We start from the raw sequence: 26,738 nt of genomic DNA on the forward strand, positions 1-26,738 counted from the left end.
GTATATAAGATGCTAAAAATGTAATATTTGCATTTAATTTTGGCAATATTCACTGTGTTGATATTGAATTTGTATTGAATATAAATACAATAAATATTATAATAATATGTCTGTATTACGATTTTTTTTTTTCGATGGGGGCCATGAAATATTTAAATTTTTCCAAAGGGACCTTTACATCCATAAGTTTGGGAAACACTGTCCTATAACACTCATTCAAAAGTTTATAGACCTCTATCATATCATTCCTCTTTCTCCTGTTAACCAGTCTGCAATCCACATACTTGCAATCTGTCCTCATAATCTAAATCCCATAATATGGATATAATCTTTGTAACTAACTGAGTGATTGGGCAAGCAAATGGGAGTGTGAGTTCAATGTTGCAAAATGTAAGGTTTTAAAATTTGGAAAACAAAGATGGGATGCAGAATTTATGCTTGGTAAGAATATATTGTTGGAAGTAGAGGAAATAAGAGATCTGGGAGTGATAGTGGATAAGGATCTAAAATTTAGGGGTCACATCGCCAAAATTGTGAAGACAACACAAAGACTTCTGGGAATGATGAGGAGGACACTGACGTGTAGAAGTAGGGAGATTCTTGTTCCATTGTATAAGGCTTTGATTAGGCCACACATGGACTATTGTGCCCAGATTTGGTCACCTGGTTTTCAGAAGGATGAGGAGATGTTGGAAAGGGTCCAAAGGCGACTGACTAAGGTAGTTTCTGACCTCTGGAATGTCGAGTATGAGGAAAGATTGAAAAGATGTAATTTGCAGAGACTAGTGGAGAGAAGGAAGAGGGGAGATATGATAGAGACCTACAAGTTGGTAAGGGGTTGCTATAGGATCAATGGTGGAGAAGTTCTACAGCGAATAGTGGGAGATCAGGGGAGAACCAGAGGTCATCCCTGGAAACTGTATAAAGAGGGTGTGAGTAGGGGAGTGAGAGGCAGGTTTTTTTCGTGCAGAGTTGTGAATGATTGGAATGCCTTGCCTGAGAGTGTGGTGTCTGCAAGGAGTTTGAATGTGTTTAAGACCCGGTATGATGAGATGTGTGTGAGATAAAAGGACCTCCTAGATGAGTCTTTGACTCCATGAGGTCTTGTTTAATAATAATAATAATAATAATAATAATAATAACTCTTCTTTGCACCCTTTCTACAGCTTCCTTATCCCCTTGGAACCTGGGAGACAATCTGCTCACAATAATCCAGGTGTGGTTTTATCAAAGCCTCATAAAGAGGCAAAATGACTTCCTTATCCTTACAATTATCTTATCCTTACTGTATCTATATTTTTATGGTGGTATAAGAGTCATACAGTGGCTGCACAGCATAGTTCAGAATGCCTGGACAGAGGGACGAATTCCTGATGATTGGAGTAGAGCTCTCATAGTACCCATATATAAAAAAGGAAATAAAACTGAATGTGAGAATTACAGAGGTATATCCCTACTGAATGTTCTTGGTAAGATTTATGTAAGTATACTTGAGAAACAGTTGAGAAGAATTGTGGATGAAAAGCTTGGTGAAGAACAAGCTGGATTCAGGTCAAACAGAGGCTGTCAGGATCAGATCTTCAATTTACGACAAATAGTGGAGAAATCATGGGAATATAACAAAGATCTGTATTTAAGTTTTGTCAATTTGGAAAAGGCATATGAAAAGGTGCCAAGAGAGAAGCTATTCAATATGCTACAGTTATATGGTGTCAATGGGGAATTATATCAAGCAATACTTAGTCTTTATTTGAGTTGTAAGTCAGCAATTAGAACTGAAGGAAGTACAGGAAGATGGTTTAATGTTAAATCTGGTGTGAGACAAGGATGTACATTATCCCCTCTGTTATTCGTTATCTATATGGATCACATTATGAAGTAAAGTGGTATTAAACATGATATCAGAATTGGAGATGTTAATGTCAGCTCTTTGCTTTATGCGGATGATGTTATACTTCTGAATAAATCCGCTACAAGTTTGCAGGATTCCCTGACTAAATTGAATAACTGTTGTAATAGATATGGTATTATATGAAACGACAAAGACAAAATAGGTAGAATTGTTGAAAATGTCAACTGTGTTGTGAACGGGGAACCTGTGGAACAAGTAAAACATTTCAGCTACTTAGGCACAATTTTTAGTGAAGATGGTAAATTAAATATAGAAATAGACAACAGAATCAGCAAAGCTGGTATGGTAGGAAGTCAATTGAATAAATTCATATGGAATAAGAGAGAAATTAGTTGGAACACTAAATTAGCTGTATACAAGACAGTGTTCAAACTAGTTTTAACTTATGGATCTGAGAGCTGGGTCAAAATTAAACACTTGACCAAAGACTAGAGACCGCAGATATGAGAGTCCTGAGAAAGATTAGAGGCATGAACAGATGGCATCAATGGCAATATCATATTAAAAATGAGGATATTAGGAAAGAACTTGACACTGTCAGCATCCAGGAATGCATTAGCAGAGCTCATCTCAGGTGGTATGGTCACTTAAACAGAATGGGCGAGGAAAGATTAGCAAAACAAGTGTTCTTTGTCAGGTTGGCAGGAAAACGACCCAGAGGAAGACCAAGATATAGGTGGATTGATACGGTACAAAGTGCCTTAGTCGATAGAAATATAAGATCTGATAATGTTGGAGTCTTGACAAGTAACAGACTGATTTGGAGGAAAATTGTAGATAGGAAGTTAGTAACGATGTAAATTTTTCATGTAGTACTATCATATCCTGTACACCCCTTGATGGTACATGGCAGGAATTTGATGATGATTGTGAATAATTTCATTAAGCTTAAATTACAAACTCACCATGGACCGACGGCATCATCTATATAATGATTTATAAATGGATTAAGAAAGAATATAAGTAATAACTCCTTAAAAATTCAATGCAGAAAACTTTTTTTTTAAATGTCAAAATTTCTCAATTCTTGCTCATTTGCAGCTAATCATAATATCTGAGACGTATGGCATGAGAATGAGGATTAAAAAAATTCATTTACTTAAGTTACATATATGATTAGTTTATTTAACACCTTAAAAGAAAGACAGTAAAATTAATTTAAATAAATTAACTTTAACTAAATTAAAGTAACTTAAAAGAAATACAGTAATGAATTTTAATTCATAACACAAGAGTAAAAAGAAAATAATTAACATTTAACTTATATGTTAATATTTCACTGGTATTATATCTAGCATCTTCAGAGCACATAAAGTGTCACCAGCAAAATATCAACAGATAAATTAAATAAGTATTAATTATTTTCTTATTATTCTTATGAATTAAAATCATTAAATAAACTAATGATGAACTGCCAACACATAAGCCTTTCTAACCATTTAATTTACATATAATCTTTTCACTTTTTAAGACTTAAAGATTATAATGAGAAAAGGAAACATAGTGTTTCCTTTCAAGTTTGCAGTATACTGAAATTATTGTATGAAGTAAGTCTCGTAAAAAGGCTTAGACGTTGGTTATACATGCTTATTAAATTACTTAAGGAATTTACAATATACAAATGATATAAATTAAAATTAAACTTTAATCTATATTCCAATATTTCGGCAACGTCACGTTGCCATTTTCACAGGAACTTAAAATAAAGACGTGCATGCAGTCAATACACACAGTAACTGAGGATGAAGCAGGAAGTTGTTGTTTATCGTAAAAGTCCTGATGGTGCCCCCTAGTGGGCTACGTACGTATTCTTGGCCATTGGGCTGAAGGTCTTCTGATGTAAGTCGCCCAAATTTGGGGCAGTCTCATGCAACCAAATTTGTTGAGGTTTGGTATGTTTCTTAGGGCTGAGGCTGATTCCATGAATAGCTTTTCAAATTTGAATTTACTACGGTGTATTACCATGGCTTTCTTCCACCGTATTCTGTGGCGAGTATCCAGAGCATGGTCTGCAAGACTAGAATGGTTGTACTGTTGTGTAGTGTCTTAATAACTCCATATTGTTGTGAGAGGGGGGGAATTGTTGGTGAATGTATCTGCCTGTATGGATGGGTTTTCTATAAACTGAGAAAACCAAGGTTCCATCAGGCTGGCAGGTGACTAGTGTGCTAAGAAAGGGAGGCTGTTATTTTTCTCCTTTTCCACCCATACAGGCAGATACATTCACCAACAATCCCCCCCCCCCCCCCCCTCACAACAATATGGAGTTATTAAGACACTACACAACAGGGGAAAATTTATCTGTTCAAATGACAATGCCCTAACCACGGAACTAAACCACATCCTCAACACTTTCTCAGCCAATGGCTACCCCTCCCCCCCCCCCCCCAAAAAAAAAATCCAAAACATATTGACACCAGTTAAGCACAACCCCCTTCACAATAAGGATTATTCTAAATCCATCACCATTCCCTACGACCGAGGCACCTTGGAGAAAATTATCAAAATCCTAAAAAAACATAACTCGATTTCTTGTTATAGACCATATAAAAAATTGGCATCCTTTATCTGCTCCACTAAAGACCAACCACCTCCCTTAGACCTACCTGGTGTATACCAGGTCCCTTGCAGCTGTCCTACTTTGGCCAAACAGGCAGGACAACGAATATCAGAATTTCAGAACACAAGGACTACATCCATTTTCACCAGTACAACCACTCTGGTCTTGCAGACCATGCTCTGGATACTCGCCACAGAATGCGGTGGAAGAAAGCCACGGTAATACACCGTAGCAAATTTACATCTGAAAGGCTATTCATGGAATCAGCCTCAGCCCTAAGAAACATGCCAAACCTCAACAAATTTGGTTGCATGAGACTGCCCCACATTTAGGAGACTTACATCAGAAGATGTTCAGCCCAACGGCTGAGAATACGCACATAGCCCGCTAGGGGGGCACCATCAGGACTTTTAGGAGAAACAACAACTTCCTCCTCAGTTACTGTGTGTAGTGCCTGTGTGCACGTCTTTATTTTAAGTTCCTGTGAAAATATGGCAATGTGACGTTGCCGAAATATTGGAATATAGATTAAAGTTTAATTTTAATTTATATCATTTGTACGTTGTAAATTCCTTAAGTAATTTAATAAGCATATATGAAGTAAGAGAATAATAAATTTATTAATAATCAAATCAGATTAAATGGAAATAAGCTATATTGAGGTAATTTAAGAGATGGCTTGAATCTGCGTAAGTGCAGGATTTTAACTGACCAACAGTTCCTGTTTACTATTTGCTTTCCAGTTAATTCTTTATTCAACAATATCACTGATGTTAATAAGTCTCCCTCAAAAAATAACACTGAAAAAATATAAAAAATACAAAAGATTCTAACAAAAAAAAAGCCTACACATTTCACAAACATTTATGGTATAAATAAACACATATATTTACTGCTTAAAAATACATCCAGACCTGGCCTGCTGTTTCAAATATGAAACTGTAGCTACAACCACAGAACATCCTGAATGTTTGGTATACTTTGTATGAGATGAATATCAGATCATACAAACTAAACTTTGTATGATTTCTTCCACTACAAGGGTGGCACTTGTACATTTGTATGGAATGATATCCAGTGCCAGAGAATACCAAAGAATTCTCTCTCTCTCTCTTCTTTGAGATTTTCTGGGTTAAGATTTCCTTATCCCAGTCTGTAACATTCCTCTTTTGTCTCTACTCCTCTCTAAATTCTGAAAATGATCACTGACCTTCAACTTTTTATTCCTGAAGATGGATTTTGTAATAGCCCAATTACCAAAGGCAAAGTCATCTTTATATAATACCCTGATGAGTAGGTTATTATATTAATTCATAGAGCCTTGGCAAGACCCCGCTTGACTACTGTGCACAGATCTGGTTACCTGGAAATGAAGAGGAGAGGATTCAGAGATTAGTGATCAAGATGGCGTCAGATCTGTGGAATGAACCTTATGAGGACAAGTTGAAGATTTATGGCTTACAGAAATTGGTTGACAGGCAAAAAACAAGTGATATGATTGAGACATACAAATTACTGAAGGATATTTGCAAGATTAATGTGGAGGAAATTTTTCGGAACAGGTATGGTGGTGGGAGAACTAGAGGCTATCCTTGGAAATTGAACACAGGTGTAGTTAGCAGTGGAGAGTTGTGAATGAGTGGAATAGATTGCCAAAGTCTCTGTTGTGGGTGCCATGACTGTGAATGACTTCAAAGCAAAGTATAATAGATAATGCATGAATATTGGATAGTGCTTGGCATGATATTTAGTGCCTCCCTTGATAAGTCTAAGGACTCTAATAATAATAACAATATATTACATTTTTGAAATCTGACAAGTTCATGCTATTGACACTAGGCACAGAGTTATTTGGAACCAGACAAAACTTCTTCACTCCTGCAAGTTCAAATTCAATTGTCTTTTCCTTGAATCATGTGAACCCGAACTGATCAGACTATTTGCCAGTATCCAAGTTTTGGAAAGTGATTACTATAATTGTTCATAATTATTAATTTTTTTTTTAATCTATACAACTTACTACAACTGTTCCTTTGAACTCTAATAGAGTAATATCATATACTTCAGCTGCAACTGAGACATGAGCTAATATACTCATGATTTACCTTGATGGATCTGTGTTTCATTCAGGATTTCTCCATGAGTTCAGGTCAAAAAGATGCCTCCAACGATCTCGATCTTGAGCTTCTCTCTTCCATGTTATACTCATAGATTTCACTAATGGATCTTTCCATCTTGTAAGTGGTCTTCCTGGTTTTCTCTTTATTCTTGGTTGCCAATTGAGTATTCTATATGTCCATCTGTTATCCCTGAGTCTGGTTATGTGGCCCCCATCTCATCTTGCTTTTGTATACTGCAGTTACCACATATTTTATGCCTAATCTCTTTCTTAGTTCCATGTTTGTGACATGTTCCATTTTGCTGATGTTACAAATCCTATATTCTATTGCATGCTGAGTTATTTTGAGAGTCTCTTCTTCTTTTCTTGTCATGTTCCATGTTTCTGATCCATATGTGAGTGATGGAAGAATGTCACTATTAAATAGTTTTGCCTTCGCAGAGACGTCAAGATTTGGGTCAGTAAGTGTTTCTTTTAGTCTGTTGAATGATAGCCATGCAGCTTTCTTTCTTTTTGCCAGTTCTTCAGATAAATCGTTATTCATTTTTATTGTTTGTCCTAAGTAATTGTAGGAGTCGACTTGTTCTATAAGGATGTTATTAATACATAGGTGATTGTCACTTGTGTGGATATTTTTAATCATTTTCAATCATTTTGATTGAAGTTCAGACAATGTACTAAGATTTCAGCACTTTCCTTAAATAATCCATTTCGTTTTTTCTGGATTAATTTCTAAGCCTATCTTACTGCTGTTTGTGTATATTTTTTCACCCATTTCTTCTAGGTCTTTTGGGTTGTGGGATATCAGTACTAGATCATCGGCAAACATAAGGATTTGTATTTTTCACCATCTATTCTTATTCCTCCATTTAGGTCTATTTTTTTCAGAATGTATTCTAAAGTGCTGGTAAATAGATTTGGGGAGACCAACTCGGCAGATCTCTCTCTTTATATCTATATTTATAGGTTGATCAAATAGGGTTATTTGTGTGGTCTGATTTTTGTTAATTTCTTTTATGATGTGGATATAAGTAGGATCAACATTTATTTCCAGTAAGGCACTGATGACTACATTGTGTTCTATGGTATCAAATGCTTTTTTTAAAATCAATAAAGAGGAAACATAGAGAGATTCGGTATTCTCTGTATTTTTCCATTAGTTGTGAAATGACCTGGATATGATGTATTGTGGAAAAGCCACTTCTGAATCTTGCCTGCTCTCTACTGGAGTTGTCTTCGAGAGTGTTTTGAATTCTGTTCAGTTACTCTGTTCATGATTTTATATATATGTGTGAGAGAGAGTAGACAGATTGGATGATAATTTTTTATGTCTTCCTTGTTTCCTTTTTTTGAATTGAAGTATAGTTTTTTGAGGTCTTCCATTCCTCTGGAATCTTTCTTTCTTTCTTTCTTTCTTTCTTTGAAGTACCACGTGAATCTGGTAGCCAAGGCTTTGAATATAGTTGGTCCACCTTGTTGGATTTCTATAGCCTTAACATGATCAAGTCCTGAGACTTTACCTTTATTCATTTTCTTAAGGGCATGTTCTATTTCTTCTGGAAGTACATCTGGTATATTGCTTGGTTTTGGAATGATAGGTTCTGAGACTTGGCACTCAGTTGCATAAAGATCATTATAAAAATCCTGCACAGTTTCTTATATCCTTTTTCTATTAGTATGTTTTTCTCCATTTTGATCCTGTAAAGTAGATGGAATTGACTGTTTAAAATTTAAGTCTTTCTCTGTTTTTTTCAGGCTGGTTTTTGGTATCGAGTTATGTTTGTCTAAGATTATTGAAATAGGTTCGATGACACTGGAGATGTAAGGAATTGTAACTCTTCGTAGAGTTTCTTGATACTAGTGTATAGGAATCACAGATCTCTTGTATTTTTTTAGAGACCAATTATGAGAATAATATTCTGGATATTACAAGTTTCTAGCTGGAAGTCTTGAGGGTTGGAACAAACAACATGAGAAAGTTTTAGTAGATTCTTTATAATGCTAAGCTTCTGAGAAGGATGATGAGTAGAATTATGTAGTATGTAATGGCTAGTTAAGTTTGGTTTATGGCATGCAGAAGTAGAAAGTTCAGCAGACAGAGCATGAAAGCAATATGTCCAAAAAGGCCAGTTACCATCTTTTTCAACTTCCACTGTGCATTTTATGCAAGGATGTAGACCATTTGTCTTTTCTAGAAAACAGGAAGTGTATCCTTTTGGGACGATGATGATCATAAATAAAATGCTGTTGTCATTTCTTGTGTTTGCATGTTAAAAATATATTCATTATTATAACATAAGTGCCTCTGAAAACTTAAAAGTTCACCCTCATTTGAGTTATGACTCATATTTGACATCTCTACTTGCCTATATAATAAAACATTTCTGATATATATTCACTTGCCATCTCATTTTCCCACAAACTCATATTTTCTAATGAAATACAGTTTATTATATCTTTTGGTGGATTCCACTCTAAGTATCACATGAGGTTATGTACTTCTTTTTTTTCCATATTCCTAGACAAAATGTCATCAAAATTGTTCCACAAAGATGTTAATAAATAGAAGGGAGGGAGGGGGGAAAACAAGCTTAATCATCAAACCAAATCTACTTATACAATCAGTCCTAGAAAGATGAAGAATAGCTTCAAAGTAATTATTAAACTATACTTAAAAGTCACTATTCATCTTTCACCTCATCAATTACTAAAGTAATTCTGATTACCTCAGATCCAAATGATGTGCTCCTCCTTCAATCCAAACAGCTATTAGTGTATCAGATACATTATATAAAACCTAAAGCCAAAAGAAAAACCCTTTATGTACATGCATATATAAAATGAAATCCATATGATATACAAAAGTTAAAAAAATATTGACAAAAGATTTTAGAAACTGCTTCAAAATTCTAGATAAAGGATAAATATTTTCAACCAAATATGTTGAAACTATAAAGTTTTGAAAATGACAGGAGAGCTTATGAGGGTGCAAACATTGACAGTGGAGTTGCCCAGGTATTGTCTAATTAAAATAAGATACAACTTTGTGACATGAATTACTGCAGTATTGAGATTAATTATTATTATTATTTTTTTTGGCTTCATAAGGTTTATAACTGGCTTCTGAGGTGAACGAAATAGTTCTAAGAAACCAGGTAGTAGATAATAAAAGATAAAAGACAGTATGCTGCACTCTTCGATTGGAAAAGGCTATGTTTGTTATTCTTGTTGTTGTGGGAGGAATCTTTATATGGGCTTTTTCACTTGAAGGTGAGTTAGTCAATCTCATATGGAGATAACAGGGTTTTTTATCCTGGAAACTTGAGTTTTTAACTTCATGTACAGGCAAATCAGCCTTGAGAACACACACAATTTACAGACAAAAAATACTAGTGGTGTGGTGGTGGGTAGTAGATGCTGGTAATGGTTCTGTGTAGTTGGTGAATTAAGTGGTGGAGATGGAGAGAGCAGAGTGCCATCCCATGATAAGTCCTTGAAGGTGTCACGTAATAATAATAAATATATGGGCTTCTGGCACCGTATCATCGTGATCATCACCAAAATTTTCTGTGCCTACTGGCACATACGGCTGCTCTGGCATCATATATTCATCCTTTATTTTTGCAATAACTTAGATATTAATATTCTTTCTTTAAATATTAAAAAATATTCTACTGACTATAATAATAATAATAATAATGATATTAAACCATTTATGTTAAATGTAACTGAATTAAATCGGAATACAAAATAAAAATTAACTATCAAATATAAAAGTAAATGAATCTTGGAATATTACTAAAATGTTAGGTATTTGCAAGAGCAGACTGAAAAGTAATGCCTGTTATTCATGAAATCCTGAATGCCGACACTGTGTCCCCAGTTTTTTTTCTTTTGTAACATTTCTGAACCTTCTTTTCTTATGTATCACCACTCCACTTATTGAAGGCTTTAAGTGGCCTGAAAAAGTTCCATATTTGGTCTCCAGAGCAGGGTTTCCAGACTATGTAAAAAATAAAGAAATAAAAAAATACAAAATATATATATATATAATTAATAAAAAATAGAAAAAAATTCTTAGCCAACTTATGGTACTAATGTACTATAGGTTTACATAAACTCTTTCATGAGTGGGAGCCACATAAAAAATATAAAAGAAATATTATTTAATTTATTTATTTTAACGATGCAAGCTTTTACCAGAGGCCAGTCCAAATGATGTCTTCATGTGGAAATAGGTCATTACGTTCTTAGTCAAATCAGAAGAAGAAAATTCTATTATCCAATATATATATATATTAACCATATATTGACCAGAGGAGGCCATAGCTAATGAAAATCAGAGAAAGGTGGATGAATTGATTCATTAAGATTGCTGTAGACTGATTTAAAAAAAAAAAAAAAAACCTTTCTAAAGGCTTGTGCATGTTTTTGTATGTCTCTGTGTGTGTGTGTGTGTGTGTCCAAGATGCGACATTCGAGATTTTCTCAGTTTCTTAGAGCTCTGTGGAAATTCACTCCTCATGTTTTAAAGATGTTGTCTTCTTATCAGAAGTATAACTTTTTGAAAAATGAGAAGTAGAATCTATTGCTATGAACTAGAGTTTAAGCATCAATTCCAAGAATGTATTTCCCACAACAAATTAAGTATAAAACTTGCCATAAGTTTTATTTATATTTTGACAATTTTTTTAAAATCCAGGTGAGATTATCAACAAGAATAAATATTGTGAGATGCTGAAAAAAAATGCTCTACAAAGAAAAAGACCTGACCTGAAACCATCAGAAATACCTTACATCACATACAAATATAATTCCAAACTACATGCCACTCAATAGACTAACCCTGAAATTTCAAAGTTTGAGATTATGTTAAAGACTGATTCAGTAGTCATTACTATGCATTTTTTTCGAAATGCTTTCAATATTTACACTTATCAATGCTGAAAAAAATTACATCCATAATCAAGATTATACATTAGAAGAACTGGAAGTAAGTGGTTTCTGGTTTTATTAAAAAAAAAAAGCATTACCTTTCAAGCCCAGCTTTATGGGGGGAGGGGGGGATGGAAATTCTGATAAACACCTAGAACAAAAATAATATTAAAGCAACTGATATAACACAAGACAGAACATATATTGGTAGCAGAGTTATAAAGGTAACTTATGTTCTTATATCCTTGTATGTTGTAGAAAGTATTTTAAAATTGCTTGGTATCTTTTACATCCTTGTATGTTCATAATAAATATAGATAATTTGCAATATGAATGTTCAATGAACTATTTTTAAATATATGAGGGGGGGCTGGAAAGTTCTGATAAACACCTAGAACAAAAATGATATTAAAGCAACTGATATAACACAAGACAGAACATATATTGGTAGCAGAGTTATAAAGGTAACTTATGTTCTTTCTTGTGGTTATATCAGTTGCTTTAATATAATTTTTGTTCTAGGTGTTTATCAGAACTTTCCAGCCCCCCCTCATATATTTAAAAATAGTTCATTGAACATTCATATTGCAAATTACCTATATTTATTATGTATATTATTATTATTATTATTATTATCCAGGCCTCCATGGAGTCAAAAGACTCATCGTGGGAGGTCGTTTTTAGGAAATACAAAGTTTATCATACCACTACTTGAATTCACTGACCATTCCCACTCCAACCACTCTCTCAGGCAATGCATTCCAAGATTCAACCACCCTCCATGCAAAGAAACCACTCCTCATCCTCTTGCACACAGCCTCCTTTTGTAACTTCCAGGGATGGCCCCTTGTCATCACTCCTTCCTGCCGTTCCACCAAGTGAAAGAACTCTCCAATGTCCCTGTAACTGCCTCTCAACAGTTTAAAAGTCTCGACTATATATCACCTCCCCTTCTTCTATCCACCAATCTCTGCAGTCCATATTCCCTCAGTCAATCCTCAGAACTCATGTTGTACAGTCCTGAAACCATCTTTGTTATCCACCTCTGTACCCTTTCCACAGTCAATTTATCCCCTTCAAATTGTGGGGACCAAATCTGAAAACAATAGTCTAAGTGTGGTCTGATCAGGACCTTATACAACGGAATGATAACTCTTTTATCTCTGCAGGTTAGCGTCCTTCTCAGTATTATAGCAATCCTCTGAGTTACCCTCACCACCTTTGCAATATTCTCCCTGAATTTCAGTTTTCTATCAATCATCACCCCCAGATCTCTTGTCTCCCCTAACTCCTCCAATCGAGTACGCATCCTCCCATCAATGGATCCCAAACCTCAAGACTTTACATTTTGCTGCATTGAACCGATAATTTATTTGCCCACCTGCCTAGTTTATTCAAATCCTCTTGCAGGGCTGCCACATCTGCACTATTACTGATAACCCTTCCCAACTTCACATCATCCGCAAACAACTGAATGTCCCCTTGCAATCCATTGACAATATCATTGATATAAAGATTGAACAATACAGGTCCCAGTAGTGAGCCCTGTGGAATCCCACTTGTAACCTTCTGCTTCCTTGATATTGCCCAACTCAATACACAACTCACTGATACCTATCCGTCAGCCAATCCTGAATCCATTTGACTAACCCAACATTTAAACCCATGTGCTGCAACTTAATTATCAGCTTATCATGTGGCACCCTGTCCAACGCCTTTGCAAAATCCAAAAAAATGGCAGTATATGCCTTTCCCTCATCAACTGCTCTTGTCACTTTACTATAAAAGACAATCATATTACTAAAGCAAGAGCTCCCCTTAACAAATTCATGTTGATTCTCACAGATAACATTACCCTCATCTACCCAACGCTTATATAGTCCCTCACTAATTTCTCCAAGACCTTAACAACTACTAATGACACACAAACAGGCCTATTATTAGACACTTCCAGTGTGCTACCACCCTTATGCAGCAGCATATTTATATATTTATAAAAATATATTTTATTAAAATATATAAAATATTATATTATTTTTATATAATATATTATAATAATATATATATATTATAATAATTTAAAATATTATATATTATATTATATAAAATATAATATTATATTATATAAATTTTATATTATATATAAAATATATATATTCGCTATATATTTATAAAAAAAGTGAAAACAACTTACTCCACCCAAGCTCCAAGGATCTAAGTTTCCATTACTGAATACAATATTTGAGGCAGATTTAATATCTATAGAAAAAACATATATCTGCTGAAACCATAAAATAGCAGTGTAGTAAATGAATATCAAAAGCAAATTAGTTTAGAAGTTAAATTGTACATATTTGGTCTGATGTATTAAAATAAAGAACTTCTTAAAGACATATGGAAAAATCTCATCATCTCTCTCAGTTCAACAGAACTACAATATGCAGAAAACTACACAACACGTGGTCATGTACCGGATTCTGACTGAAGCATTCGAACACATGCATGCCATCAAACACGAATGATCAAATGTAATGGCCTAACAGTTACTAAAGTGTATGTTTTAAATGTAACTTAATGCATTTATTTTCACACCAGTTCAGCCTTGAAAATGCTAGACAGTGGCTAGTGAAACTTGTTGGCTCTTTGTATATTTTATCATTTATCTTCTGGTCTTGTAATAATAAAAGTTCTTTATTTTAGTTTAGAAGTACTTAAGTGCATATTTGATTGGAGATAGGTTTACTAATGCTGGTTTTAACCAGTTTTTTTACCAGTTTTAACATTATTAATTATATTTTGTCAAGATCAAACTTTTAACAATTTTCACTTAGGAAGTGTTCTCATTTTTATAATTCTTTTCCTTTCTTTTATTTTACTACAGTAGCATCATTTTTTCAGTAATTTTTTTCTTTAAATATCCTAATTTCCTTGTATAGCTGAAGTGGGTTCTTAGAACAGCACAGCTAATTTCATATAATTTATAAGCCTATAAACTTTATAATCTATAAAGTGTGTATTTTTTTTAAAGGTCATGCTATACTTGATATCAAAACTGGGGATAACAAACTTAGTCATTTATTGTATACTGATGATGTCATCCTCCTAAATATATTTCTTGAAACACTAGAAGATCATCCAAAGAAACTAGTCAATAGTGCTTCTACAAAATGAACAGTTTGTCAGTGTCTTTCATCCTTGTGAAAGAAACATCATGAGCAGCTAAAGTATAGAGGATATAGTGCAGGAGAGACTGATAAGCAGAAGGTATATGAGAAATTAAGTGATCTTGATGTCAACAAGTAAGAATTGACAATATATCACTGCACATATTGAAGGAATGCTCTAGGGAATTAACAGCATTATTAGTACCCCTGTTTAACATAAGACTTGCAATAGAGCAAGTCCCAGTTGAGTGGAAACTGGGAAAAATTTGTTCTGCTTCATAAAGGTGGGGATAAGACTGAGAATACAAATTATAGGCAAATCTTTGCACCTGAATTGTTGTTAAAGTGTTAGAGAGATTGATGAGGACTAGAATTCAAAATTGATAATGCTTTAGCAATCTGTTTATGTATTACAAGGTGACAAATTCACTGGATAAGGATGGTGCATAGACAGTGGTATAGCTGAATTTTTGAAGACCTCTGATAGACTGCCACATGACAAGCTGGTAGCTAAATTGAAACAGATGGGATTGGATAACAGATTATGTATAGAGGAGTGGTATCCCCAAAGAGGAAGGCCACCAGTGGAGTGCCACAGGGATCTGTTTGGGGACCATTATTGTTTAATTTGTATGTTAATGATATTGGGAAATGGCTTACTGCTTGCTGATTATGCAAAGTTGGGAATGGCTATGAGAAGCAGACCAGATGTTATGGCCTTGAAGGAGGATCTCAATAGATTGTGTGGGTGATCAAGTGAGTGGAGCTGTCAGTTTATGTTGCTAAGTGCAAGGTCTTGAAATTTGGTGGGCAAGGTTGGGATGCACAATATACAATTAATGAAGAAATTCTGAAACAGATGAGAGATTTGGAAGTGATGGCAAACAGAGACTTGAAGTTTAGGGATCACATTGCTAAAGATCAGATCATGGCAATAATGAGAAAGAGACTGGCATGCAGAAGCAAAGAGGTTAGGGTTCTCTTGTATAAGGCTTGACCAGGCCACATATGGACTACTGTGCACAGATTTGGTCACCTGGTTTTCAAAGGGGATGAGGGTGTATTGGAGAGTGTCCAGAGAAAGTTCACAAAGTTGATGTCAGATCTATGGAATGTAGGATAGAAAGAGAGACTGAGAGAATGCAACTTGCACAGCCTGGTGAATAGGAGGAGGAGGAGAGGGTGATATGATTGAGATGTACAAGTTGGTGAGCAGTTACAAGATTAATGTGGAGGAGATGTTTCATAGAATAGAAGGACACACAGGCAGAACAAGAGGTCATCCCTAGAGGCTGTATTATGAGGGTATGAACAAGGGAGTGATTGATCAGTAGAATGCATTGCTGAAAGTATGGTGAGTATAGAAACTGCATGGAATGTCTATTGCTTCCTTCAGGTACATTAATATCACCCCTTGCATATTCTCATGCCATGGCAGTGCTTTAGGATGCCCCCAAAGCTTGTTCTAATCATCTTCACTGCAGTTCCACATGTATGTACCCCTTTTTTTACTTAAAATTCCACATTTGGTTAGAAGCATGGCCACTCTCCCTAACTGGAGACAATGTGGTTACCTTAGTTATAGACAGATCTTCTGATTCTATGATGCGATTAGGGAGTCTGAAACCCTGATTTCCCTCTACAGCATGCTGTTCAATTAGTATCTCTTGGTAGGTGAATAAATTCCATTCCCTTTCTGCTATGATCTTTCCTACTTCAAATTTATGTTATCCATAGCTGAAGACCCCATAATAATCACTTTACCTGCACTCATACTAATATGCTGATAGACATCATCCACATCTTCCCTAGCATGTAGCAGCAATCAATGTATATTTTGTCCTATTGGTGTGTATCTTATGCCAGAATGCCTCAAATGAACTGCTGTCTTTTTTTTTTTTTTTGGCTGCAATTCATTTGCTATCTACTACCACCATCAGTACTTCTTCCCATCCTATTCTTTCTCTCTCTCTAGTCTGTCCGAAAATACTGTACCTCTCACATTCTATCCTTGTAACAACATCCTTGCTATCAGCAAAGTCTCACTGATGCCTATCAACCTTTTGTAAGGTTTTGATCAACCAATGTCCAAAAATTCCTCCTTCTTGTTCCTAATATTTCTGGCATTAGTACACATGAACTGCAGTATCCTCCTTAGGCTTACAACTAATGCTTTATACACTGTATTGACAATCCCATTCAATTTTGCCACTTGAGAGACTAGATTCTGCATTTCTTGGTCATTCTCACACTCAATCACTTCATGGATGCCTGCACTGCACACCATACCACCTGTATCCTTCCACTAACAGTTGTTTCTCTGACTTCGCACTTTAACACTCTCACTGAACAATGCTTTCTTGAGGCACCTAACTCCACATCCATTTAAGTGCAGTCCATCAGCCTTATATAAGTTCATTCATCAAATATAGTTACTACTACAAACTGCACACAATTCTTTTTGCATAATCTATACACTGATACATTTGCAATCATATTCCTCAATCTGAACTTGCCTTAATCATACCATGGCAGAAGACCATGATCGTTATTCTTTTACTTCTTCCAGTAACTCTTTTATATCTTCTCTCATACAATATTTTTTGCCTTTCAAGTCATTAGCGTCTACCAAAATAATCAATTCTTTCACTAATAAAGTCATATCAGTAGATTTTTATATCATGTTTCTTATAAGTGGTGATTTGAATTTATATATATATATATATATATATGGATGAAAGGTTTTGAACTGTAGTAAATTATTGTATAAATTATTATGAATATTGATAATCGTTTAAAACTTGGAAGTTTCACATAAGAAATTACTATTTTTTTTTTTTTTTTGAATCAGCACACACACAAAAAAATTCAGTTTCAATAAGAAGATTACACCTAAAATTCTTACCAGTTCCCCAGAACTGTATCTTAAGCCAGTCATCTCGTGGCAAAATAGCATAAGTTTTCTGACAGTAATTCTTTCTCATTTCACTGGAGAAGGGCAATTTTGGAAACATATCATTTACACCATCTGTACTAATTTTTATATTTATTTCTGTGCATGCCTAGTGTAAAAAAAAAAAAAAAAAAAAATCAAATTATTAGATATTTAACTTTTAATAAAGATTAGCATAGTCATAATTAACTAACCTGTGGTAAACTAACAGTCTAATTTTAAACCAGTATTAAGAATTCATAAGCAGTCTACCTGCAGTAATTTTTGCATCAGTAGTCTCCACAGAATAAGTCACACATCTGTCACAAAATATACTAATAACTTTGACTTGGTTAGTGATTGTGAGTACTGTATTTTAGCTTGATATTGGTAGAGTTTGTTGTATAGAAACATTGCTGCTTCAAACTTACAATTTTTTTCCCTTCTAATTTTCAAAACTGTTTAATTCATAACAGCTGTGTATTTGATGTGTGTGTGTGTGTGTGTGTGTTCTGTTTTTAACATAATTTGTACTAAGACATTGAGTACTCTGTTTTATTTTTTGTTTTCCATATCGACATTTTTGGTTATCCAATATCTTACCCTCCCCATCTATTTAGTTCTCTTTAAATAGATTAATGTGACTTTCTTCCATAATGATATTTTTTAATACGTTAATTTAAAAAATAAAAAATAAATAAAATATTATAATTTTATAGGTTTTATTTAACTTGACAGCTTGTAAAATGATCATACCATGACCACCTTATATAAACTGCTCCATACAAGCTGGAGTATAAGTGGCTTATCTCATGACTGGGTGTGGAATAGGAATTGGATAAATTATGTGCATTATGCTGTTATCACCCTGGATTTGCTCATATCTCCAGGTGGAAGGCTGATAATAATGACAGGAATAACTGCTTGTGAGTGAGTTTCTGTTACTTAATATCTGCTTATGAATCTTAGTTTTCATAACTTAATTTACATACATTACACTAACATTTACTCACAACATGCATTTCCTTTTTTCAAACTTTCCCATAAAAGGGAACTTCTATGAATAATTATATTATTGAAATTTGCTTATTATCCCAGAAGTGCAAATGTGTCTAAAACTAGATATTGGTACTTCCTGGGTTTCATGAAAATAGTCATCCATTTTCAAAGTTTATATTTCATAAACTTCATCTTAACGTGACTTTGCTTATGTAACAGATTACAACTTTTTGTGATTGGAATTCATATAGAAAAAAACAATAATATAATAAAATATGCAAAACACATAATTTCAACTCATAATTAAAGGGACAGACTACATATAATTATTTACCAAGCATACCGTGTTATTTATTATTTACCAAGTACACTGCGTTATTTATTATTTACCAAGTACACTGCATTATTTATTATTTAACAAGTACACTGCTTTATTTATTATTTACCAAGTACAATGCAACAATCAGAGTTGATGATGAGTATTTCTGCTTCTTATATAATGAACACACACACACACACACACACACACACACACACACACACACACACACACACACACACACACACACACACACACACACACACACACACACACACACACAGGACTTAATTAGTAAATTAAACATATCATATTTGATATGTTTCACACTAAAGTTCTTTCCTGAATGGCAAAGAAATGGAGCTAGCTGATGAATTGGATAAGTACCAGATCGACATAATACGGGTGACTGAAACAAAAAAAGACAAAAACTGAGATCTTTCTGAGCAAGGGGATGCTTAAGGGTCAAAGCTATATAACTGAGAGGAGACCTCCACATATCTCTTCAAAGGAATGTGGAGAACTGACCAGAGCTTCTGACCTAATGTCCAATCCTCACCTTCTCGTGGTGCACCCTGTTAGGTATCTACCTGGATACTGAACGAACCAGGAGAGAAAATTGGATAAGTACCAGATCGACATAATAGGAGTGACTGAAACAAAAAAGACAAAAACTGGTGAGATCTTTCTGAACAATAAATACAAGATGTTATATTCAGGCAATGACAATCAAGGAAAAGAAGGTGTAGCCACAGTATTCAACACTAAATTACTTCTAAATTTCTGGAATTCTTGAGGGACAAATGTCTTCGGCAGCATGTAATAAAGGGAAGAAAAGGTTCAAGAGTTTTGGATTTGGTCATATCATCAGAAGAGATGATAATATCTCTCCCACCAGTTGGAGAGTGACCATGTGGTTTTGACTTGGAAGATGAACAGACATGCAGGTGTATCAAAGAAAAGGGAACGTATGTGGAATTATAAGGTGGGTGATTATAATAGTCTTAGGTATCAACTAAGGGAAGTTCCATGGAGGGCAGAATTGGAAGGCCAGGATATCATTAGTGTTTGAGAAATTGTGAAAGATTATTTGTTAGCAGCAATAGTAAGCTGTATTCCACAGGTGAAGAAGATAACACAATTTGATGTAAAGTGGATGACAAACGATATCAAACAGGAACAGCAGTTGAAAAAGAGATTATGGAAGAGATATAAGGAGAGGGGTGGAGAACAGATACACAAAGAATATAAGACACAGGCCAGGAGAGTGACTAGTATGGTGAGGAAGGCAAAACTGGAATATAAGAGATTAACACGAAGATCCAAAGAAAGTCCTACGGGATATTTTAGCTATGTGGCCAGTAGGAGAAAAGATATCACACAATGTTATTCTTTGGAATGACATTGCGAGATAACAATGGGAATAGAGTGACCGATGCAGAGGACATAATGGAGTCGTTCGATGAGCACTTTATTAGAGTATTTCATCCTGGAGAATGTTTTAATAATAAAGGGATAGGGCAGGTTCAGAGGTTTAGAGATGCAAGAGGAGAGTGTGTTCCAAATACTGAGTACTCTGGATACCAGTAAAGTTATTGGACTGGATGGTATTTCACCACAGGTTTCGAGAGAATGTGCTAAAGAACTGGCAGCTCCATTGACCTGGCTTTTCAATAAAAGTCTGGCTGCGGGAAAGGTACCCAGGGAATGGAAGGAAGGTAAGACAGTGCCGCTGCATAAGGGCAGTAGCAGACTGGACGTGTCTAATTATAGTCCTGTTTGTGTGTCATCAGTAGTTGTTAAAGTCTTCAAGAAATTACTGATGGACTATATACACGTTGGGCAGATAAGGGTAATGTTATCTGTGAGAGTCAACATGGATTTGTTAAGGGGTGCTCTTGCTTTAGTAATATGATTGCCTTTTATAATAAAGTGACAAGAGCAGCTGATGAGGGAAAGGCATATACTGCCATTTTTTTGGATTTTGCAAAGGCGTTTGACAGGGTGCCACGTGATAAGCTGATATTTAAGTTGCAGCACATGGGTTTAAATGTCATCATCATCATCAAATTCCTGACACATGTACCCACAAGGGGTGTACAGGATATGATAGTACTACATGAAAAATTTACATCATCACTAACTTCCTATCTACAATTTTCCTCCAAATCAGTCTGCTACTTGTCAAGACTCCAACATTATCAGATCTTATATTTCTATCATCTAAGGCACTTTGTACCGTATCAATCCACCTGTATCTTGGTCTTCCTCTGGGTTGTTTTCCTGCCAACCTGGCAGAGAACACTTGATTTGCTAATCTTTCCTTGCCCATTCTGTTTAAGTGACTATACCACCTGAGATTAGCTCTGCTAATGCACTCCTGGATGTCAACAATGTCAAGTTCTTTCCTAATATCCTCATTTTTAATATGATATTGCCATTGATGCCATCTGTTCACACCTTTGATCTTTCTCAGGACTCTCATATCTGCGGTCTCTAGTCTTTGATCAAGTGTTTTACTTCTGACCCAGCTCTCAGATCCATAATTTAAAACTGGTTTGAACACTGTCTTGTATACAGCTAATTTAGTGTTCCAACAAATTTCTCTCTTATTCCATATGTATTTATTCAATTGACTTCCTACCATACCAGCTTTGTTGATTCTGTTGTCTGTTTCCATATTTAATTTACCATCTTCACTAAAAATCGTGCCTAAGTAGCTGAAATGTTTTACTTGTTCCACAGGCTCCCCGTTCACAACACAGTTGACATTTTCAACAATTCTACCTATTTTCATTGTCTTTGTCTTTTTAATGCTGACCTTCATACCATATCTATTACAAGAGTTATTCAATTTAGTCAGGGAATCTTGCAAACTTGTAGCGAATTTATTCAGAAGCATAACATCGTCCGCATAAAGCAAAGAGCTGACATTAACATCTCAAATTCTGATATCATGTTTAATACAACTTTCTTTCATAATGTGATCCATATAGATAACGAATAACAGAGGGGATAATGTACATCCTTGTCTCACGCCAGATTTAACATTAAACCATCTTCCTGTACATCCTTCAATTCTAACTGCAGACTTACAACTCAAATACAGACTAAGCATTGCTTGATATAATACCCCATTGACACCATATAACTGTAGCGTATTGAATAGCTTCTCTCTTGGAACCTTGTCATATGCCTTTTCTGGATTGACAAAACTTAAATACAGATCTTTGTTATATTCCCATGCTTTCTTGACTATTTGTTGTAAAGTGAAAATCTGATCCAGAAAGCCTTTATTTGGCCTGAATCCAGCTTGTTCTTCACCAAGCTTTTCTTCCACAATTGTTCTCAACCATTTCCCAAGTATACTTGCATAGATCTTGCAAGGAACATTCAGTAGGGAAATACCTCTGTAATTCTCACATTCAGTTTTATTTCCCTTTCTATATATCAGCACTGTTAGAGCTCTACTCCAATCATCGGGAATTCGTCCCTCTGTCCAGGCTTTCTGCACTATGCAGTGCAGCCACTGTAAGACTTTTATACCATCATACTTTAGCATTTCTGGTCAAATATCATTTACTCATGTTGCCTTTCCACATTTCAAGTCTTTGATGGTTTTTTCTACTTCAAGTATGGATATGTATTCCTGACTGTATGCCTGTTGAGTGTTTTTTCACCACTGTGCTATCACTGCTTGTTTCGTTTAGCAATTTTTGAAGTAATTACTCCATACTTCAAGGATATCTTTTTCTCCTGTTTTCGTGTAACCTTTATCATCTCTTAACTCCTTTTACGGCACTCTTTCCTCCATTTCTAAGCTTCTCAAACAACCTCCAGAATATCTTACCACCTTCTTGATATTTATTTTCTATGTTCTTACCAAAGTCCTCCCATGACTTTTCTTTAGCTAGTTTAACACAGTGTTTCACTTTCTTACAGTTGTCTCTGTATTCTCTAAGAGCAAAAGCTGACTTATTTGACAAGAACTTTTGATATGATTTCTTCTTTTCCTACACTACCTCTTTAACTTCCTGTGTCCACCATGGAGTCCTGATTTTTCTATCCTTGCAGACAACCTCACCACATGCACATGCCTCTCTGGCTGAATCAATCAGGGTTTTCTTCAAGGCTTGCCACACTGAATCTCCAAGGTTTGGTTCCTGTTCTCAAACTCTTTCATTTTTTCTTTCAATAATCTTTGTATATGTTAGTCTACAGTTCACATCTGAGAGCTGCTCAACTTTTATTCGCTTTAAAACTTTCTTACATGTTATTCTTTTCAATATGAAATTCAATTTTATCCTGCTCAAGACTAAATAGTGATCGCTTCCAGTTTCAAATCCTCTGTACACTCTGGTGTCCTGCACCAGGGAGAAAACATCACTATGAACAATAACATAGTCAATGAGACTTTTCTTATTCCTTGCCTCTTCTCTCCATGTGAATTTGTGCACATTTTTATGTTGGAACATGGTGTTAGTAATAACTAGTCCATGTCCTGAGCAGAAATCCAACAGGTATTTGTCATTATTATTAGCTTTGCTCTTTTCTCCAAATTTTCCTAAAATATTTTTGTATGTCTCACAATCATTTGCTACTCTGCTATTCAGATTCCCAACAAGGACCAACTTTTCCTTTTTCATGGTGTCAGTTGCTTTTTCTAAAGCATCAAAAAATTCCTCCACTTCTACCTTAGTAGAACCTTCTGTGGGACCATCGGCACAAATAAGTCTCACTGTTCAGTTCCCTATTCTCATATTTGCCCACATCACTCTACTTGAGACTGCCTGCCATTCAAGAAGATTAGCCTCGTGTTTTGTGTTGAATACTGTAGCTACTCTATCTTTTCCTTGATTGTCATTGCCTGAATATAAAATTTGAATTTATTGCTCAGAAAGATCTCACCAATTTTTGTCTTTTTTGTTTCAGTTACACTCCTATTATGTCGATCTGGTACTTATCTAAATCCTCAGCTAGCTCAATTTCTTTGCCATTCAGGCTTCTTATGTTGATAGTACCGATTTTTAACTCTGGTGATGTTGAGTTGGGGTGTGTTTTCAGATTTGTTCCAGTATCTGACTTTTCACTGTTCCATGGTTCCCATGAAAACAACGGGGGCCCTTGTTTAACCGGCCGACATCCCAGCCGGCATGAAATTTTGTCATGTTGTACCATAATTTTTTTTTTGGTTTAACCAATAAGAATACAATTTGGTTGGCTAAGTCCCAAATTGCCAGCCCATCCTCGTTCGTTCTGTATCCAGGTAGATACCCAACAGGGTGCATCACGAGAAGGTGAGGATTGGACATTAGGTCAGAAGCCCTGGTCAGTTCTCTGCATTCCTTTAAAGGCTATGTGGAGGTCTCCTCTCAATTATACAGCTCGGGTTAGTCAAATGGATTCAGGATTGACTGATAGGTATCAGAGAGTTGTGTATGGTGGGGCAATATCAAGGAAGTGGAAGGTTACAAGTGGGGTTCCACAGGGCTCAGTACTGGGACCTGTATTGTTCAATCTTTATATTAATGATATTTTCAATGGATTGCAAGGGGACATTCAGTTGTTTGCAGATGATGTGAAGCTTGGAAGGGTTGTTAGTAATAGTGCAGATGTGGCACCCCTGCAAGAGGATTTAAATAAACCAGGCAGATGGGTAAATGAATGGGGGGTTTTGGTTCAATGCAGCAAAATGTAAAGTCTTAAGGTTTGGGATCCATCGATTGGAGGATGCATACTTGATTGGAGTAGCTGTACTGGAGGATATAGGGGAGACAAGAGATCTGGGGATGATGATTGATAGAAAACTGAAATTCAGGGAGCATATTGCAAAGATGGTGAGGGTAACTCAGAGGATTGCTGCAATACTGAGAATGGTGCTGACCTGCAGAGATAAAAGAGTTATCATTCCGTTGTATAAGACTCTGATCAGACCACACTTGGACTATTGTTCTCAAATTTGGTCCCCAGGATTTGATGGGGATAAATTAACTATGGAAAGAGTACAAAGGCAGATAACAAAGATGGTTTCAGGACTGTACAATATGAGTTATAAGGATCAACTGAGGGAATATGAACTGCAGAGTTTGGTGGATAGAAGAAGGAGTGATGATATGATTGAGACTTTTAAACTGTTGAGAGGCAGTTACAGGGTAGACATTGGAAAGTTCTTTCACTTGGTGGAACGGCAAGAAGGAGCGATGACAAGGGGCCATCCCGGAAGTTATGAAAGGAGGCTGTGCGCAAGAACGTGAGGAGTGGTTTCTTTGTGTGGAGGGTGGTTAAACCTTGGAATGCATTGCCTGATTGAGTGGTTGGAGCAGGAATGGTCAATGGGTTGATCGACAATTCTTTGTGTTTCCTAAAAATGACCTCTCACAATTAGTCTTTTGACTCCATGGAGGCCTGGATAATAATAATAATAAAAATATGAGGCTAATCTTCTTGAATGGATGGCAGTCTCAAGTAGAGTGATGTGGGCAAATATGAGAATGGGGAATTAGACAAGATGACTTATTTGTGCCTATTGTCCCACATAAGGTTCTACTAAGGTAGAAGTGGAGGAATTTTTCGATGCTTTAGAGAAAGCAACTGACACAATGAAAAAGGAAAAGTTGGTCTTTGTTGAGGATCTAAATAGAAGAGTAGAAAATGATTGTCAGACATACAAAAATATTTTGGGAAAATTTATAGAAAAGAGCAAAGCTAATAATAATGGCAAATTAATGTCCATGTCCTGAGCAGAAATCCTGTTGGATTTCTGCTCAGAACATGGACTGGTTATTACAAACACAATGTTCCAACACAAAAATGTGCACAAATTCACATGGAGAGAAGAGGCATGGAATAAGAAAAGTCTCATTGACTATGTTATTGTTGATAGTGATGTTTTCCCACTGGTGCAGGACACCAGAGTGTACAGAGGATTTGAAATTGGAAGTGATCACCATTTAGCCTTGAGCAGGATAAAATTGAATTTCATGTTGAAAAGAGCATATAAGAAAGTTTTAAAGAGAATAAAAGTTGAGCAGCTCTCAGATGTGAACTGTAGGCTAAAATACACAAATATTATTCATGAAAAAATGAAAGAGTTTGAGAGCAGGAACCAAACCTTGGAGATTCAATGGCAAGCCCTGAAGAAAACACTGATTGATTCAGCCCGAGAAGCATGTGGTGAAGTTGTGTGCAAGGATAGAAAAATCAGAACTCCATGGTGGACAGGGAAGTTAAAGAGGCAGTGAAGGAAAAGAAGAAAGCATATCAAAAGTTCCTGGCAAATAAGTCAGCTTGTGCTCTTAGAGAATACAGAGACAAATGTAAGAAAGCTAAACACTGTGTAAAACTGGCTAAACAAAAGTCATAGGAGGACTTTGGCAAGAACATAGAAAATAAATATCAAGAAGGTGGCAAAATATTCTGGAGGTTGTTGAAAAAGCTCAGAAATTTCTGAGGTTTTTCAGAATACTGCTTTCAATAATCAGTATAGATATCCCCCATGGTAATGAAATTTGTCTCCCACCTAAGGACCCTAAAGATTGTGTGTGTGTGTGTGTGTGTGTGTGTGTGTGTGTGTGTGTGTGTGTGTGTGTGTGTGGAGGGAGTATGTAAGAAAAAAGAAAGTCTTTCTGATTAGACTATTACTAATAGTGTAGAGAGTTACAAGAAAAGAGAAAAGAATGCACTTGAAAATTTTCAAGAATGCTTGAAAATAGTGAGAATGAAAAAGTAAGAAGAGAGTCTTGTATGATAATTATAAGAGGAATGTTTGACAAGAGAGAGAGAGAGAGAGAGAGGAAAT

At 35.5% G+C, this 26,738-nt stretch overlaps 1 protein-coding gene across 1 annotated transcript in view; it reads right to left on the minus strand.

Moving 5' to 3' along the window:
• Positions 1 to 26,738, minus strand: part of LOC150103926 (dipeptidyl peptidase 2-like) — a 287,390-nt gene that overhangs the window by 5,462 nt on the left and 255,190 nt on the right. Inside the window, exons 8-10 of the mRNA XM_090396608.1 lie at positions 17,596 to 17,752; positions 13,721 to 13,785; positions 9,318 to 9,388 (exon numbers count right to left, since the gene is read on the minus strand). Coding sequence (XP_090252734.1) covers positions 9,318 to 9,388; positions 13,721 to 13,785; positions 17,596 to 17,752 — 293 coding nt within the window. The remainder of the gene's footprint in view (positions 1 to 9,317; positions 9,389 to 13,720; positions 13,786 to 17,595; positions 17,753 to 26,738) is intronic.

Source organism: Typopeltis vanoorti, chromosome 8 (assembly GCF_054136105.1).
Source record: "Typopeltis vanoorti isolate ZY-2024b chromosome 8, IOZ_Tvanoo_1.0, whole genome shotgun sequence".
In the NCBI taxonomy this organism is placed as follows: domain Eukaryota; kingdom Metazoa; phylum Arthropoda; class Arachnida; order Uropygi; family Thelyphonidae; genus Typopeltis; species Typopeltis vanoorti.